Source organism: Herpailurus yagouaroundi, unplaced genomic scaffold, assembly GCF_014898765.1.
Source record: "Herpailurus yagouaroundi ecotype Mexico unplaced genomic scaffold, PumYag 28, whole genome shotgun sequence".
Classification (NCBI taxonomy): domain Eukaryota; kingdom Metazoa; phylum Chordata; class Mammalia; order Carnivora; family Felidae; genus Herpailurus; species Herpailurus yagouaroundi.
In genome coordinates, this window is record NW_024412376.1 from 81,682,450 (window position 1) to 81,699,550 (window position 17,101).

At 39.0% G+C, this 17,101-nt stretch overlaps 1 protein-coding gene across 4 annotated transcripts in view; it reads left to right on the forward strand.

Annotated features, from left to right (window-relative positions):
- Window positions 1–37: 37 nt before the first annotated feature.
- Window positions 38–17,101, forward strand: part of SLC9B2 (solute carrier family 9 member B2) — a 52,400-nt gene continuing 35,336 nt past the window's right edge. For 3 of the 4 annotated variants that reach the window (XR_005790879.1, XM_040477127.1, XM_040477136.1), the window contains exons 1-3: window positions 38–1,299; window positions 15,363–15,497; window positions 16,181–16,361. Coding sequence is in view for 2 of the 4 variants with exons in the window: in XM_040477127.1 (XP_040333061.1) it covers window positions 15,408–15,497; window positions 16,181–16,361 (271 nt within the window). In the remaining 2 variants the exon portion in view is untranslated. The remainder of the gene's footprint in view (window positions 1,300–15,362; window positions 15,498–16,180; window positions 16,362–17,101) is intronic. The other variant, XM_040477148.1, reaches the window with a different exon arrangement.

Here is a 17,101-nt window from a genome sequence, read left to right on the forward strand (position 1 = left end):
AATAAAAGTGCAGGTAAAACCTAACTAAAAAGTTCAGTGTTCCTCTCCAAAGTCGTGTTATTCAAATCGGGTGATGTGTCGATGAAGACCATATGACTGAAACAAAAGGAAAACTGTATTTCATTCCTGTGGTAAGAGGAAGCTGGATACCACTAGAAACTTCCCCAGTCCTTAGGAGAGGAAGAATTCGACTTAGGAAAATACAGTAATAATCACGTTAGATGCCCTGAAGTTTACTGTACAGAACGTAGGTTCATCCGTCCTGCCCACAAAGGAGGCTGAGAGACAAGAATGAGTGGTTTTTATTTGGTGGAGATATTAACTTGACATTGTCCCCCTTGCTTGAAAAGCGGTGATTAAAATTGAGCCAAGAAGTGAAAATTAGGTAAGACCATTTTTATTTCTGAAGGAAATGAAAATTACCCCGAACGGGGCGCGCGCATATATACACACACTTACCTGGAGCCGGGAAACATACAGAAAAGGAAGACCCAGAAATGGAAGGGAGTTTTAATGGAAAAAGAAACTGCTGATGGGAAGGTTCAAATCTACAACAACGCGGTAAGAAGGGCTCCTGTTAAAGACGCGATACAAGGGGGAAGGACAAGTCTTTAATCCCGCCTAACTGGCCGCCCAAACGGAGAATGCTATCTTCCCACCGCATCGGAGAAGACACTTCGAAAAGCACGGCTGAAAGGTGGAGTTAAAACCCGAAGTGGGTTTAGGGAACATTAAACCTCGTAATTGGCTGTCGGGCCTGCACTCCCGACTCCAGAAAAGCCAGCGCTGCGCGTCCTCTCCAGAGTTCTCGTCACCGCCGGGGTCCGCGCTCGCTGGGCGGCCTTTCCTGCGAGTTTCCCGGGGGAGACGCGCTCGTCCCGGCACCGGGAGCCGGCCGCCCAGCCAGAACGCACGACTGAAACACGACGGTGAGGCGCGACATCTCGGCAAGCGGGCGGGTGGCCCGCCGGGCACCACCGCCCGGGAAGGCCGCGCGCCGCCAGACCCCGACCCGGCGGAGGGCACGTGGGGCGGCCGCCTGGGGCCGGGCCCCTCCCGGGCTCGCTCACGGTGTTAACTCAGGCGCCGCCGGACCAGACGGCCCTCCCTCCACAGGGCCGCCCCGCGCGCGCAGAGAAGGCGGAGCCTCGGAAATCCGCGGCGCGCCCAGGGCCCAGATATAAGCGTATTTCACAGCCTCCGGCTCCGCCTGGAGCGATGCGCGCGCGTGGCTGGACCAGGCTCCCCCGGAAGATATTTTAGCCCGTCTCCCACTCTTCCTGCGCTGGAGACCGCCAGGTGAGTAGCCCTCAGAGGACACTGAGTGTCCAGAGCGTGTTTTTCTTGTTTGTGTTTTAGTTCTCGAACACCAGAGGCTGTGGCTACTGTGGGCTACGTTAGCACCGCCTAGATGCTGAGAACCATCAGATCCCACTGGCTGGAGAACAACCACATGCTGAAAGTGCACACTGCCTGTGGCTTTTTTTACTTACCAGGCAGCAGCTTGTTATCTCATCCTTGTTGTTGCATCCTTGGTATCTCACCGAAGACTTTGGTGATTTGTTGCCCTAAAAAATTGATATCAGAAAGCCACCATTGACTTTAGCCTCCCTTCAAGAAATGGACAACACCAGTGGACAGAGAAGGCGGGTACCTTCCTTAGCCACATTAACCTCTGTTTTCACTGAAAGACAGAAACCCTATTCCCCTACTCTGTAATGGGGCTTCACCTGACATTGTTGCTGCTACAAACTGCTGTCATGAAATTCTGGCTTACTGTTTCTAAGTTCAGAATGAAACATTTAACTTTAGCAAATATCTTTTTGTCTTCTCTGGGCCAAGCAGGCATGGGGACAGGAAATACAAATATGAACTAACTACAGTTTCTGCCATTCAATACCTCAAAATCCAATGGATCAGAATATACTTAAGTTACTAGGTAGAGTGATTCATGCTGTACTAGTGACGTGAGCAAAGTGACTGATTCACAAATTTATATTTACTAGAATATTAAGATCTTTAGAATTCTAACCCTATTGAGTAGATGTTTGCTTTTTTTAAATTTTAATGTTTATTCTTTTTTAATTTTTTTAAATGTTTTTATTTATTTTTGAGACAAAGAGAGACAGAGCATGAGCAGGGCAGGGACAGAGAGAGACACACACAGAATCTGAAGCAGGATCCACCCAAGCTCTGAGCTGTCAGCACAGAGCCCGACGCGGGGCTCGAACTCATGGAGTGTGAGATCATGACCTGAGTGGAAGTCGGATGCTCAACCAACTGAGGCACCCAGACGCCCCATAATGTTTGTTTATTCTTGAGAGAGAGAGACAGAGTGTGAGGAGGGGAGGGGCAGAAAGAGAGGGAGACATAGAAGCTGAAGCAGGCTCCAAGCTCTGAGCTGTCAGCACAGAGCCCGACGCGGGGCTCGAACTCATGTACCATGAGATCATGACCTGAACCGAAGTCAGATGCTTAACCTGACTGAGCCACCCAGATGTCCCTTGCCCTTTTTTTTAAAGGATTTCTGAAAAAATGGGAAGAACTCAGTGATACAGGTCTGTCTTGGAGTCTACTCCAAAAGTTGCTGTGCTGGATATAGAAGGTTGGCACTCATATCGATCCCTACCTGCTTCCAGCATGCCTTATTTTATAGGAGACACTGGAGAGCTAAAAACACTTCCTTAGACTCCAATCCAGCCAAAGTTCTAGATGTAACATTAGTGTCTGGCAAGTAGATGAACTTGTCTGAGCTTTTGAAGGCAGAGGTGAGACAGAGGCCATCTCCTTGCTACTTTTTGCTGTTTTCTCTTGGCAAGGAAGGTCCAGGATTTGCCAGTCCTAGTCTCCACAACTGTGGGTGTGGGGAGGGACTTACAACAGTGGTGACAGCCAGACTCAGCATCATCATATTGAATCACCAGCTCTGTGGCCATCAAGAAGCAACTGAGGGAAGTGGTGAACATAGTCTGTGTTCCCTGCCCAGGCAGCTTCCAGATCCCAGCTTCTCGGACTCATAGCTACAATGGTGTCCTTGAACTCTGTAGTCCTTGTGGGGCCTTCTGATTGTAGCAAAAATAGTACATTCCTCAACAGTTCATTTACTACTGTTCTAGAAGTCATTCCCGGAGGCCCAATCTAGAACCTACTCTTCTAACCCTTTCAACAGTCTCTAGCCTTTAAACAATTCACTTAATTCCCTGTGTAAAACCTCTTCCTGCTTAAAATACCTGAAGTGTTTTGATGTTCTGCACTGACTGATGAATATGTTTGCTATGTGGCCTCTAAGAGTCATATAAACCTAATCCGTTCCATTTCCTTTTTTTTTTTTTTTTTTTTTTTTTTTTTTTTTGAGAGAGAGTGAGAGAAAGCACGTGCGTGAGCAGGGGAGAGGGGCAGAGGGAGAGAGAATCTTGATCCCACAACCCTGGGATCATGACCTGAGCCAAAATCAAGAGTTGAACACTAAATAGACTGAGCCACCCAGGATCCCCTAATCTCTTCCATTTCTTTAGAAGGGAAATGAAACCAAGAGATTAGATTCAGGGGCTTGCAATGATGTGAATGCTTTCATTTGGGCTCTGCCCTCAGCAGTTGCCGTAACTATCTGTTATAACAGATAAACTCCAAAATCTCAGTACCTTAACATAGTAGAGGCTTATTTCTACTCAGGTAAAGTCCAATCAGGTGTTCAGTGGGTGTCATTCTACTCAGTGAGGAACCCAAAGTCTTTATATTATGGCTTTGTCATCCCCTAAAACCTTAAAAGTTCTTAGTTTTCAGACGTTAGACAGGGTATGTTGTAGAGGGAGGTATGTTGTAGATTGCATGAAAGTTTCTTATAGGTAAAAAATGGAAGTGGCAGACATTACTTATGCTCACATCCCATTGGCCACACCTCAATGACTTGCCACACTAACATGTAAGGGAGACTGGGAAATGTCTACTATCTGTGTGCCCAGACCGCACAGGAAACTGGTTTGATGAACATGTATCAGTCTCCTTCCGTCCCTCAAGAATAGACTGCATCTCAGTAATCTTTGTATCTCTTGTGCTTTACACACCACAGAAAATCAGTAAAAGTCTGATGAACTTCACCAACTGTAAAGGGATAGAGTTGTTATCTCATGTGCCTAATATCGAAACTTACCACCCTTTACTATGGTTGTTTAAGGAATGAGCTATCATTCTCTGACTACGTTACAGCCTTTGAGTGTGGGAACTATGTCAGACTGTTCACTTTTTTGTGTGTGTTTTTTTTATTGAAGTATAGTTTACACACAATGTTATGTTAGTCTCAGGTGTACAACATGGTGATTCAACAAGTCTCTATGTCATGCTATGCTCACAACAAGTGTGGCTATATCTGTCACTGTACAACATTATTGTAATCCCATTGACTGTATTCTCTATGCTGTATCTTTCATCCCTCAGACTGTTCATTCTTGAATCCCTGGAACAAGGGCTAAAATCTGGCAAGAGTTTAATAGATGTTTGTTAAATAAATGAATGAATGACTCCACAGAGAGAAAAAAGAGGTACAGAGTTAGTCTACATGAAGTTAAAAAATACTAATTGAGAAGGTGACATTTGAGTGAGATCTTGAATGACTAGTAGAATTTTACCAGATAGAAAAAGCAAAAAATGAAACCTCAGGTGGTAATAGTAGTGCTGTTTTGTTGTGGTTGTAATTGCTCCATGAATAGACATTTAGAAAACCATCAAATGTTTATAAGCCCAACTTGTTATTATTCACTATTCAAATATTACAACCAAACTTCAGGGATAGGAAAGGAAAAATATATAACCTTACAATCTCTGTAATCTCTATTGACTAAAAGAATGGCACTAAAAACCTTGGCACTGATTTTTTTTTAGCTACTTAAATATTCTTTTCTGAATATTTTTGATAAATAGCAACACAGAGGCAGTATTCTGATTGTTCATCCTCCATGAAGATTTTGCACCATGTCAAGAAGCTAGGGAAACACATATGAGCCAAAGGTTCCCATTACTGCTCATCAGAGCTTCTCTGAACTGGCTTTGCATCAAAATCACCTGTTGTATTGGTTAGGCTGCTTTTGGCTGCAGGTAATAGGAAATTCAGCTAAAATTGTCTTCAAAGATACAAATTTACTTTTCTTACACAAGGTGTGTGGAGGTAATTGGATCCAGGGTTTGTTCCGTAGCCCAATGATATCAAGATTTAGTTTGCTTTCCATGAGCTAATTTTGTCTTTTTCTTCATGGTAAATGATGGCTGCTAGAGTTCCAAGAAACACAGTCGTCATCCTTGGCCCCATCCCCTCCCCACCCAAACACACACAGATACACAGTTTAAAGACATAAAGAAGAGAAGAAAAATAAATAGTAACTAAATAAATAGATAGGTGCAATTTTAAAAATTAAAAATTTTGAGCACCTGGGTGGCTCAGTCAGTTGGGCATCCAACTTCGGCTCAGGTCATGATCTCATGGTTCGTGAGTTCGAGCCCCACGTCGGGCTCTGTGCTGACAGCTCAGAGCCCGGAGCCTCCTTCAGATTCTGTGTCTCCCTCTCTGTCTGCCCATCCGCTACTCGGCTGTGTCTCCCTCTCTCAAAAAAAAATAAAAACATTAAAAAAATTTAAAAAAAGAATAAAGGTACTGCAAAATTGTTTTAAAAAATTAAAATTTTTAAATTAAATAAATGTTTTTTAAAAGAAGAGGGTTCTTGCCTCTTTTTGGGGGGTGAGGGGGGAGGAATATCATCCAGTGGTCCCCAACAGCCTTGCCCACAGATTTCATTGGTGAGAAGTGAATCATGCCCAGCCCTAAACCAACAGCTGGCATGAAGGAATGGTGTTACAGAGATTGATTTAGACCAATAATGATTTATCCCTAAGGGTGGGGAAGGTACACACTGACATACCTGAGTAATGGCTCTTAGGTAATAGGTTGGGTTGCCCCACTTGAGGAGATCGAATCTTTGGAATCAGATTTTAGTAGGCCTAGAGGTAATATTTTAAATTTTAATTAAATGCATTTGTCCTTGGGAGAGATTAGAAAGGAGAGAAGCAAGTATTGGGTCCCTTCTTACCTAGGAGTAATTTCCTTATATTCGTATCTCATTACATAGTGTTTTACTTCACGATGATTCAACCAAATCACTGTATCAGTTAGACAAATAGAACAGTACTTGTTTTCCTTTGGTTGCTTGGTCTCATATGGTCAGCACACCTAACACTTTCAGATAAGGTTATTTTGTTCAGGGAAACATTCTTAGTCATTTCAGTTAACTAATTCAAGGAAATTTTAAGTCCCACCCTTCACTTGACCTGAATTCCTCACTGCTGGGTGGGTCTCCTTTTGGGGAATGAGCATTAGATCAGCAGTTGATTAGCAGAATCCAGAAACTGAAAGGTTTCTATATGTTCTACATAGACATATCAGACTGAGCTTCCACTTCCAACACATGAATGGTTGAACACCAAAGGTAGGAGTTTTTGTTATAATCATTATAGAGTACCTAATGGGTAGTCATTGAGATGTTCTTTCAAATGTATAAATAACACATACAGTACTCCAGCCATATATGTAAATTCTCATTAAGATTACCCCATTAAGTGTTGGTCTGTCCCTACCTCAGACAGAAATAAGAATAACCAGCCTTTATCTATGTAATGATCCTTTAGCAGTAATTTAACTGATAGCAGTAAGCATATTTTACTTGACCAAGAGTCTATGGACATTCACAAATTGAGAGTTCTTTTATTTCCTCTGGAATATTACAGAAAGCACTTTTAAACATTTAGATTAATAAGATAACCTGAAAAAGAGAAGGCTGATTTAACAGCCTTCTGTATATGAGAGCATATTTGCAAAAGTGATTTTCAAAGTGTCTTTCACTTGCCAGGAGAAGTAGGGGTTAGTGGACACGGCTCCTGCAGTCCCCTTTATTTGTCCCATTTGTTGGATTTCAGGGTAGGGTTTTATTTGATGAAAGATTATTTTTTGACCTAAAAAATATTTGAAAACTGCTGTAGAAGATGCTAGGCAGTTCCCCATCGTCTCTGAAAACCCCCAAAACAAAAAAATTAACTTAAATTGTAGCAATGGGATTATCTAAAGGGAAATTACCAGATTTTATCTCTGAAAAATACTATTACTGAGGAAAGCTGTATCATTTTCTTTTCTCTAAAGCTTTAAGAATTACATAACGTTTAAATGTATTTTGAATTGCATAAGAAAATCTTATTGTAAAAATCCTAACAATGCAAAAATATAGAGAATAAAAATGATATTCCAACCACTCTGATTCCATTTCCCTCCCCAAAGGCAACTACAATTTACAGACTTTTTTCCTATTTATTTACCTGCAAATGCTCACACATATTGTTCATATTCTTTATCCGTGATTCTTCATCTGCAATTTTCTCTCAAATTTGGAGGAAAGACTTAGGAGACTGTTCTTTTCAAGTCCACAGCTCTATGATTTTGGTGGCATATGTTCCTAGTATTGCAACATAAAGCTCAAATTAAGCCAAGATGGTTTGTAAGCATGTGGATCAGTCCTGCAGGAAATTCTGTATACTGGGAATGCTAAAGAGAGGCATGAGTGACCAACAACTTTTGAATATGTTTGTAGAACTTGATCTACTAACCTTCTAGCAAGTGGGTAATCACAACAGTCATAACAGCCACATCCTTTGGCTTAGGTCAAACCACATTCTTCTGTTGAAATCTATATTTGAGTCACAGAACTTTGATTAAATTAACATGATTGAATTATGAAATCTGTAAAATTCCACCATTTGATGTGAGATAAATTTGTTTAATGTAGTTTATTGTTGTGTATCAATCAGAATAATACAACGTCTTGATTGAGAAGCAGAAAAAAAACTGTTGCTTCTGTATATAGGTACTTTTAGTATTTATCTAAAATGTGCTTTGCCTTCCTATTTCTTAGTGTCATATTTTTATATACAAAAATCTCTCAAAGCATCTTAGTCTAACTGGATTTTTTATCAGATAAGATCGAGAGTGTTCAGGGTGGTATGACAGTAGACTAACTGGATTTTTTAAAAAGAGAGCTCCTTAATCCCTAGAATCTTAGGGCATATTTAAATGGCAAGTTGTTGCTTAGCCAATTAACTAATAATTTCAGAATATATAAGCAATATTTGTCATGAGAACAGAATAAAGTTCTTGTTTCATTTATTTTGTCACCAATGTTGTGCAACCTAAATGGACTAATAAAATATTTTGTTTATAATAAACTCTATCACAGTCATAACAATGGGAAAGAATAAAGCTGAAGGTGATACAAGATAGAAAATAAAAATATTTTCCAAACTTATTATGGAATGTGTTTTCAAACTTATAGTTAATTATGACTATATGTGAGTGGGATTTTAAATAAAATATTACAGCAAAAATATATAAAAATATAATGCAGTGATTTAGTAGAAATAACCTGAAATCAAAGATATAGATTAAAGAATTCTCTCATTTCACAAATATTTATACAGTTTTACTATGAGGCTTGCCTGATATTGGCTATGTTAGTTGAAAACAGTCATTTAGCTTCTCTAGGCTTTAGTTTTCTTATGTGAATATTAAAGAAATTGGACCAAGTAATTTCTAAAACCTTTCCAACGTTTATTATTCCATTAAACTATAATTCTTAATTACTAGGAAATCAACTAGTTTCTCCATATTTCCCCACTTTTTAATTTCTCCATTCCAGACACCCAGTATCTCAGCTTAACAGCCTTCATGAAGTTTTACTGGGACAAAATATTTTAAAAGACTTTTATGAACACAGTAAAATATTATTCATCTCACTTAAATAGCATTTATTACTTAAATAGCATTATTAAGTAGCATCTTGGCGGCTCAGTCAGTTTAGCATCCTAGTCCTGATTTTGGCTCATGTCATGATCTCATGATGGGCATGAAGCCTGCTTGGGATTCTGTCTTTTCCAGTAAATAGATAGATAGATAGATAGATAGATAGATAGATAGATAGATAGATAGCATTGTTGAAAACAAAGCATTTCACTTAACTTTCTGGATAACTGACATCTATTTTATTGAATGCCACATTTTCTTTAACATTCTTTTTACATTGCTAAACCATGCTATGTACTTTAATGCCTCTTAAAACCAAAAGTATTAGCACATCAGTTTTTTTTTTTTTCTTTTCATTTTCTTGAAGATGTAAAATCACCTTCCAAACATTTGTTATTATACAAGACATCCTTCAGGGCCAATTCAGGTATGAAGGTTCTTACTGAGGATTCATTTGGTGGCAAATGACAGAAACTCAACTCTAACTAGTAAGGACTTTATTAGCTTACCTATAACTGACAAGGAGCTGCTTCCTGTTAAATCAACAGTGTGGTTATTAATTTGGGACTTTCCTTTTTTCTCCTTCCATATTAAGGATCTGCTTTGCTCTGTGGTCACTTCATTCTTTGAAAGGCTTTTCTGTATGTCACAAGGGTTGTCAATAGTGAGTCTGGGCTTAGCAACCCCAACAGAAAGAAAGCTCTTTCTCAATGGTTCCAGTGAACACCTTAAAGTTGACTTTCACTGGCCAGGTATGTATCACATGCTCATGCCTAAAACAATCAGTATGACTGGGGAATAAGTTCTCTCATTGGCCGGGCTTGTCCTCATCTCCAGAGCATTGGTAGAGCATGGAGATAAGGAACGTGAGGAGGACATGAGTCTCATATGAACCACATGGATGGAGAATAGAGGAGATGTGGATTCCACAAAAGAAAATTAGTATGCTGTTATCAAAAAGCTTGTTGGGGGGGAGATGTTTGGGAGGCCAAAACTACAAATATGGAAAAGATAGATATCCCCACATTTTATAGCCTTAAATTCCTATCTTTCTATCTCCTTCCTGTCAGCTGTCACTTATGGTGCTTTCAGTTTGCCTCTATCACAATTTCTTCCTACATGTAACTTTTAACATCTTTTCTTCTGAGGGTTTGGAAACCAGATGAGGAGAGTCATTTGAAATGTTTTTATTTTTGGTTTTTTTATTTAATTTATTTTTTTAATTTACATTCAAGTTAGCATATAGTGCAACAATGATTTCAGGAGTAGATTCCTTAATTCCCCTTACCCATTTAGCCCATCCCCCCTCCCACAATCCCCTCCAGTAACCCTCTGTTTGTTCTCCATATTTAACAGTCTCTTATGTTTTGTCCCTCTCCCTGTTTTTATATTATTTTTGCTTCCCTTCCCTTATGTTCATCTGTTTTGTATCTTAAAGTCCTCATATGAGTGAAGTCATATGATATTTATCTTTCTCTGACTAATTTCACTTAACATAATACCCTTTAGTTCCATCCATGTAGTTGCAAATGGCAAAATTTCATTCTTTTTGATTGCTAAGTAATACTCCAGTGTGTGTGTGTGTGTGTGTGTGTGTGTGTGTGTGTGTGTGTGTGTGTCTTGATATATATCAAGTCATTTGAAATGTTTTAAAAGTTAGTGGGCTCTGAGTGAGGACTTGAGAGCTTCTCTATAAGAAGTATAAACTTCCCAGGGGCGCCTGGGTGGCGCAGTCGGTTAAGCGTCCGACTTCAGCCAGGTCACGATGTTGCGGTCCGTGAGTTGGAGCCCCGCGTCGGGCTCTGGGCTGATGGCTCAGAGCCTGGAGCCTGTTTCCGATTCTGTGTCTCCCTGTCTCTGCCCCTCCCCCGTTCATGCTCTGTCTCTCTCTGTCCCAAAAATAAATAAACGTTGAAAAAAAAAATTAAAAAAAAGAAGTATAAACTTCCCCCACTTTTTAATGGACTTCATGATATATCTTATCCCCCTTAAAAGGTAATTTTTGTGTATGTTCTGATTTCTTTGCTGAAACCAACTTATTGGTAGGGGATATACTATTGTAATTTCAAGACTCAATGACTATGAACAGTAAGTGCCATGAACATGGTTGCTATTAGAAATAGTCATTCATACTTGTTGGTTATTTAAAAATATTCTTCATAAATGGCAGAATTGGCTGATTTTAGAAATTTGATAAAGGAGATGATTCTAGTAACACTGCTCAAGATTTCCTATATGATTCTACTAATGAACAAGTGAAGAACTGACAATGGTGAGTGTTCCACCCACCTTATCAAGAAGTTGGCCTTGAAAGAAAGAGGTAAAGGGCATTATCAAAGAAAAGCAGTGGGATTAAGTAGTAAATTCTTCAACATGGGGCTGGGGGGACCTTGTCTTGTTTAATAAGGAGGGCAAAAAGAATCTTAGAGATTTATGTTAAGTAGGGAGAAGGAACAGGAGTGGCTCATAACCAACACTATTGAATGCTTACCAGGTGCATGGTTGGAACCACTCTTATCTCCGTTTTATAAATAAGGAATTAGTTACAAAGAGGCTAAGAAATTCGGTATATAATAGAACTAGACTACAGACCCAGCTTTGTCTAACTCCAGACCCAGCAGATCATCACTTACTATATGAGGGGGTTATTCTCTACATAGGGTAAAGGGCAAGTGCCATGGTTTGGGAAATGATATCCTAGCTCTCCCACTTCATTTGCCATTGCTTTCAGCCTTACACCTCATGCTCCAACAAAGTTTCCCCTGACATCCCACTGGATTCCATGCCTCCATACCTTCAAGACAAGGGTTCTCTGAGCCCAACATTTTTCCTATCAAAATGCCATTCTTTCTCATTATGAGTCTAAATTTTGGAATAAATTTATAAACTTAAAAAATTGTATCTACATACATACACACATATATATTATTATATGTACATGAACTTATTATATGTAGTATAAAAACCAAACTGAAGGTTTTTTGAGATACCACCCTGGCCAACATTGTATTTTGTAAGGAAGAAAAATGGTGATGATGGTGATGGTGAGGGTGGTAGTGGTAAAAAGGATATAATTTTCTTGGGAATATTAAATGCAAACATCTTGGCACTTTTTTTAACATTTATTCATTTTTGAAAGTCAAAGAGAGACAGAACACGAATGGGGGAGAGGCAGAGAGAGAGGGAGACACAGAATCAGAAGCAGGCTCCAGGGTCTGATCCATCAGCACAGAGCCCGATGTGGGGCTTGAACCCATGAACCGCAAGATCATGACCTGAGCCGAAGTTGGATGCTCAACCAACTGAGCCACCCAGGTGCCCCTCTTGGCACTTTTTTAAACAGAAAATTATTCCTTGAGGCAGGGGTCTTGTCTAATTAATCCTTATCTTTATAGCCTAGCATAGTGTATGGCACATATTAGACACTCAAATGTATTGATTTAGATTTTCCCTTCTCTCACATAATTTTCCCTTTGCTTATACCAGGGTTTGTAGTTCGTGCTTCTATTGTAATATCATTATACTTGTTGCATTAGAAGTAAGTTTGATTACTAGTAAAAATAACACTTGACTAACAGTAGCTTCAACAATTAACTTGAAGCTTGGCATCCAAGACTGATGGAGCAATTAAAGGGTATCGTCAAGGAACCAGCTCCTCCTATCTTAATTTTCTACTCTCCTTAGTATAGGGCTTTTTCTTCTCATGGTTGAGAGATGGTCACTGGCCCTCCAGGTAGTGTATCTACATTCTAGGAAGAAGAAGGAGAAATGTTAGAGGACAAAGAATAAAAGTATGATCTTCAAAAAGCCTTGCCTTATAGTCTGGGAATGAAAGTTCTCCCTAGGGACTCTCACTTATATCTCATTACACAGAACTGCGACACATGGCTATCTATAGCTACAGAAGTGGCCAGGAATTGGAGTATTTGGTTGTTCAGCCTATATAGCATGAGAAGCCAAGAGAGAGGAGATTGAAGTAGTTTACAGAGTCAAGCTATAGGTCTGTCCTACAGGTTTTTTAGTGACTTCATGTAAGTTTATTTTTCCTGGTATATCGTCAGCCTATAGAGAACAAAAAATATGTTTTTGTAATCTTTGAATTACCTACAGTGACTACCAACATGTCTCAGTTGTCTAAGACATTGTGGCTACTCAACCAATGTTATTATTTTAACTTTAATTTAGAAATATGAGCCAGACAAGAATTAGTGATTCTAGTTTCTCTGAAAATGATGGAATCCATAGGTTTTTCTTTGGCGACTCATTTCAACATTGAAAAATTGCCTAGTGCTTATGAAGGAAATTGAAGAAGACACAAAGAAATGGAAAAACATTCCATGCTCATGGATTGGAAGAATACACTTGATCTTAGCCAAAAGGCCAAGAAGCAATGGATTGGAAGAATAAATATTGTTAAAATGTCAATACTACCCAAAGCAATCTACACATTCAATGCAATCCCAATCAAAATTGCACCAGCATTCTTCTCAAAACTAGAACAAGCAATCCTAAAATTTGTATGAAACCATAAAAGACCCCGAATAGCCAAAGTAATATTGAAGAAGAAAACCAAAGTGGGAGGCATCACAATCCCAGACTTTAGCCTCTACTACAAAGCTGTAATCATCAAAACAGCATGGTATTGGCACAAAAACAGACACATGGACAAATGGAATAGAATAGAGAACCCAGAATTGGACCCACAAATGTATGGCCAACTAATCTTTGACAAAGCTGGAATGAGTATCCAATGGAAAAAAAGTCTCTTTAGCAAATGGTGCTGGGAGAACTGGACAGCAACATTCAGAAGAATGAAACTAGACCACTTTCTTACACCATACACAGAAATAAACTCAAAATGGATGAAAGACCTAAATGTGAGACAGGAAACCATCAAAACACTAGAGAAAAAAACAGGCAACAACCTCTTTGACATCAGCCACAGCAATTTCCTACTCAACACATCTCCAAAGGCAAGGGAATTAAAAGCAAAATGAACTTTTGGGACCTCATCAAGATAAAAACCTTCTGCACTGCAAAGGAAACAATCAACAAAACTAAAAGGCAACCGACAGAATGGGAAAAGATATTTGCAAATGACATATTGGACAAAGGGCTAGTATCCAAAATCTATAAGAGCTCACCAAACTCCACACCCAAAAAACAAATAATCCAGTGAAGAAATGGGAAGAAGACATGAATAGACACTTCTCTAAAGAAGACATCCAGATGGCCAACAGGCACATGAAAAGATGCTTAACATCGCTCCTCATCAGGGAAATACAGATCAAAATCACACTGAGATACCACCTCAGACCAGTCAGAGTGGCTAAAATGAACAAATCAGGAGACTATAGATGCTGGCGAGGATGTGGAGAAATGGCAACCCTCTTGCACTGTTGGTGGGAATGCAAACTGGTGCAGCTGCTCTGGAAAACAGTGTGGAGGTTCCTCAAAAAATTAAAAATAGACCTACCCTATGACCCAGCAATAGTTCTGCTAAGAATTTACCCAAGGGATACAGGAGTGGTGATGCATAGGGGCACTTGTACCCCAATGTTTATAGCAGCACTTTCAACAATAGCCAAATTATGGAAAGAGGCTAATTTCCATCAACTGATGAATGGATAAAGAAATTGTGGTTTATATACACAATGGAATACTACTTGGCAATGAGAAAGGATGAAATCTGGCCATTTGCAGCAACGTGGATGGACCTGGAGGGTATTATGCTAAGTGAAATAGGTCAGTCAGAGACAGACAGATACCATATGTTTTCACTCATGTGTAGATCTTGAGAAACTTAACAGAAGACCTTGGGGAAGGGGAAGGGGAAAAAAGTTACAGAGAGGGAGGGAGGCAAACCATAAGAGACTCTTAAATACAGAGAACAAACTGAGAGTTGATAGGGGTGGAAGAGAGGGGAAAGTGGGTGGTGGGCATTGAGGAGGGCACTTGTTGGGATGAGCACTGGGTGTTGTATGGAAGCCAATTTGACAATAAATTATATTAAGAAAGAAAGGAAAGAAAGAAAGAAGAAAGAAAGAAAGAAAGAAAGAAAGAAAGAAAGAAAGAAAGAAAGAGAAAGAAAGAAAAGAAAGAAAGAGAAAGAAAGAAAGAAAGAAAGAAAGAAAGAAAGAAAGAAAGAGAAAAAGAAAGAAAAATTGCCTGGAGATTTCCTGTTTCATCAAGCCAGACCATTAGAGAGAACGATTTAACAGTAGTATTGCTTGGAATATTTGAAATATAACTCAGAAAACAAGGTGGGAAAGACATCATATAAAAATATGATAAACAAGGGCTTTTTCAGGAGAAGCAGAATGTAAATAAGAATTAGTATAACATATTGTAATCAAAGAAAAGGTTAGAAATTGAAAGTTAAGAATAGTCTAATTTAAAATATTTTAGACATTCAGAGTTCCAAGGGAAAAAATAAGTACAATTCATTCATTTAAATTGTTCAAATTACTGCTTCATTCATATAAATCTCAAGTTGATGCTACATATCTGTACTATTTCTCCTTCGAAACAGTTCCCGTTCCTCTCCCTTGTGTCATCTTATTTTTAATTATAAATCATGGAAGATGAAGATAAAGCAATTGAACATGAAGATTTGACACCATACACAGGAATGGACCACACAGCCTCTACATATCAAGAAACACAGGTAAACCTACGATCAAATATAGAGCATTCCAACCATTTCCTTAAGAGAGGGACTATATATTTCCAAATCTCTGATACAGTTGTGTTCTCTTCATGCTCTATCACTCAATTAACAGTTCTTCCCATTTTTAATCCCCAAATTTGTACAGTAGGTGTGACTACCAGTTTTCCCAGATTCATTAGCAGCTGGCCCTACACGAGGCTGGAAAAATAGAGAGCCTGTGAAATGCTTTGTGTTCCCAGCCTCACCCCTAGAATGGTTGTGATTACTTCCCTCCCTTTTTATTGCTTAAATTCAAGTAGATGAATGAATTTTAATTCACTTTTACCACAAATAGTTATCTTTTCTGAACCACTTTAATATATTAACCAACTATTGCCTTGAAAAATATCTTAAGTAGGCTAATTTTTAAACCCAGTATTGTAAAACAAAATGAAATAGTATGTGTACCCCAAGGATTTATAATGCTACAAATAGTGACTCAATGGTAAATATTCCTCTAACATAATTCTTGTTCCAAGCATTCACTGATTAGCTATTAGTATAGCTCTGCATTTCCACTATAAAGTGTTAGCCTTGATTCTAGCAGTAAAAATTTGATTTGTGATTTGATGACTCAATAGCTATAAAAATGTACAGCAGATATAACCGTTTTAAGTATTATTAAATTGTTTTAAACACAGGAGGAAGCAGTTATGAACTCTAAAGGAATAGATGCAAACGAACCAACAGAAGGAAGTAACCTCCTGAATAGCAGTGAAAAAAAGCTACAAGAAATACCAACTGAATCAAATAATTTGCGAAGACTAGGACAAACATTTGCTTGCCCTCCACATGGCTTGCTGGCTAGAGGGATAACAAATGGTATGTAAATGGTAAAAAATAATTCAGAAAGAGACGGTAAAAGATGAAATTGTTTTAATGAGAGATTCCAAAATAATATGGTTTAAAGAACAAAAAGAAGTTTACTTCTGTATACATAAAAACTAGAGTGCTATTGCTACTACCATTCCAGCTAACAGGAAAAGAGCAGAGATCAAAGACATTTTCCTTTTCTGTCTGTGAATAATTTCACAGGATTACATTAGGCCTCCAATGAGAAAAATTAGAAATCACCTGTAAACAGAAAGGCACTGCATAAATGTTGGGTTTAATCGCTATTAAGTAATGCAACTAATGTTTGAACAAACAGCTTAATTTATGCTTCCAAATGAATCCATCATTTTGTAAGAATCTTGGTTTCCAATCCAACTTACTCCAGTACAACTACTATTACCTAAAATATTTGGGAGATTTTTCTTTTTTTTAATGTTTTATTTATTTTTGAGAGAGAAAGAGCACATGAGCAGTGGAGGGGCAGAGAGAGGGAGATAGAGGATCTGAAGCAGGCTCTGTGCTGACAGCAGAGAGACCACTGTGGAGCTCAAACTCACAAACCATGAGATCAACAAACCATGAGATCATGACCTGAACTGAAGTTGGACACTTAACCAACTGAGCCACCCCGGGCACCCCTGGAGGACTTTTCTTTGGGAGTTTATCTCAGCACTATTTCACATACTGTCTTTGAGGAATGGATTTGGTTTTTGGAGGGAGCCAAACAT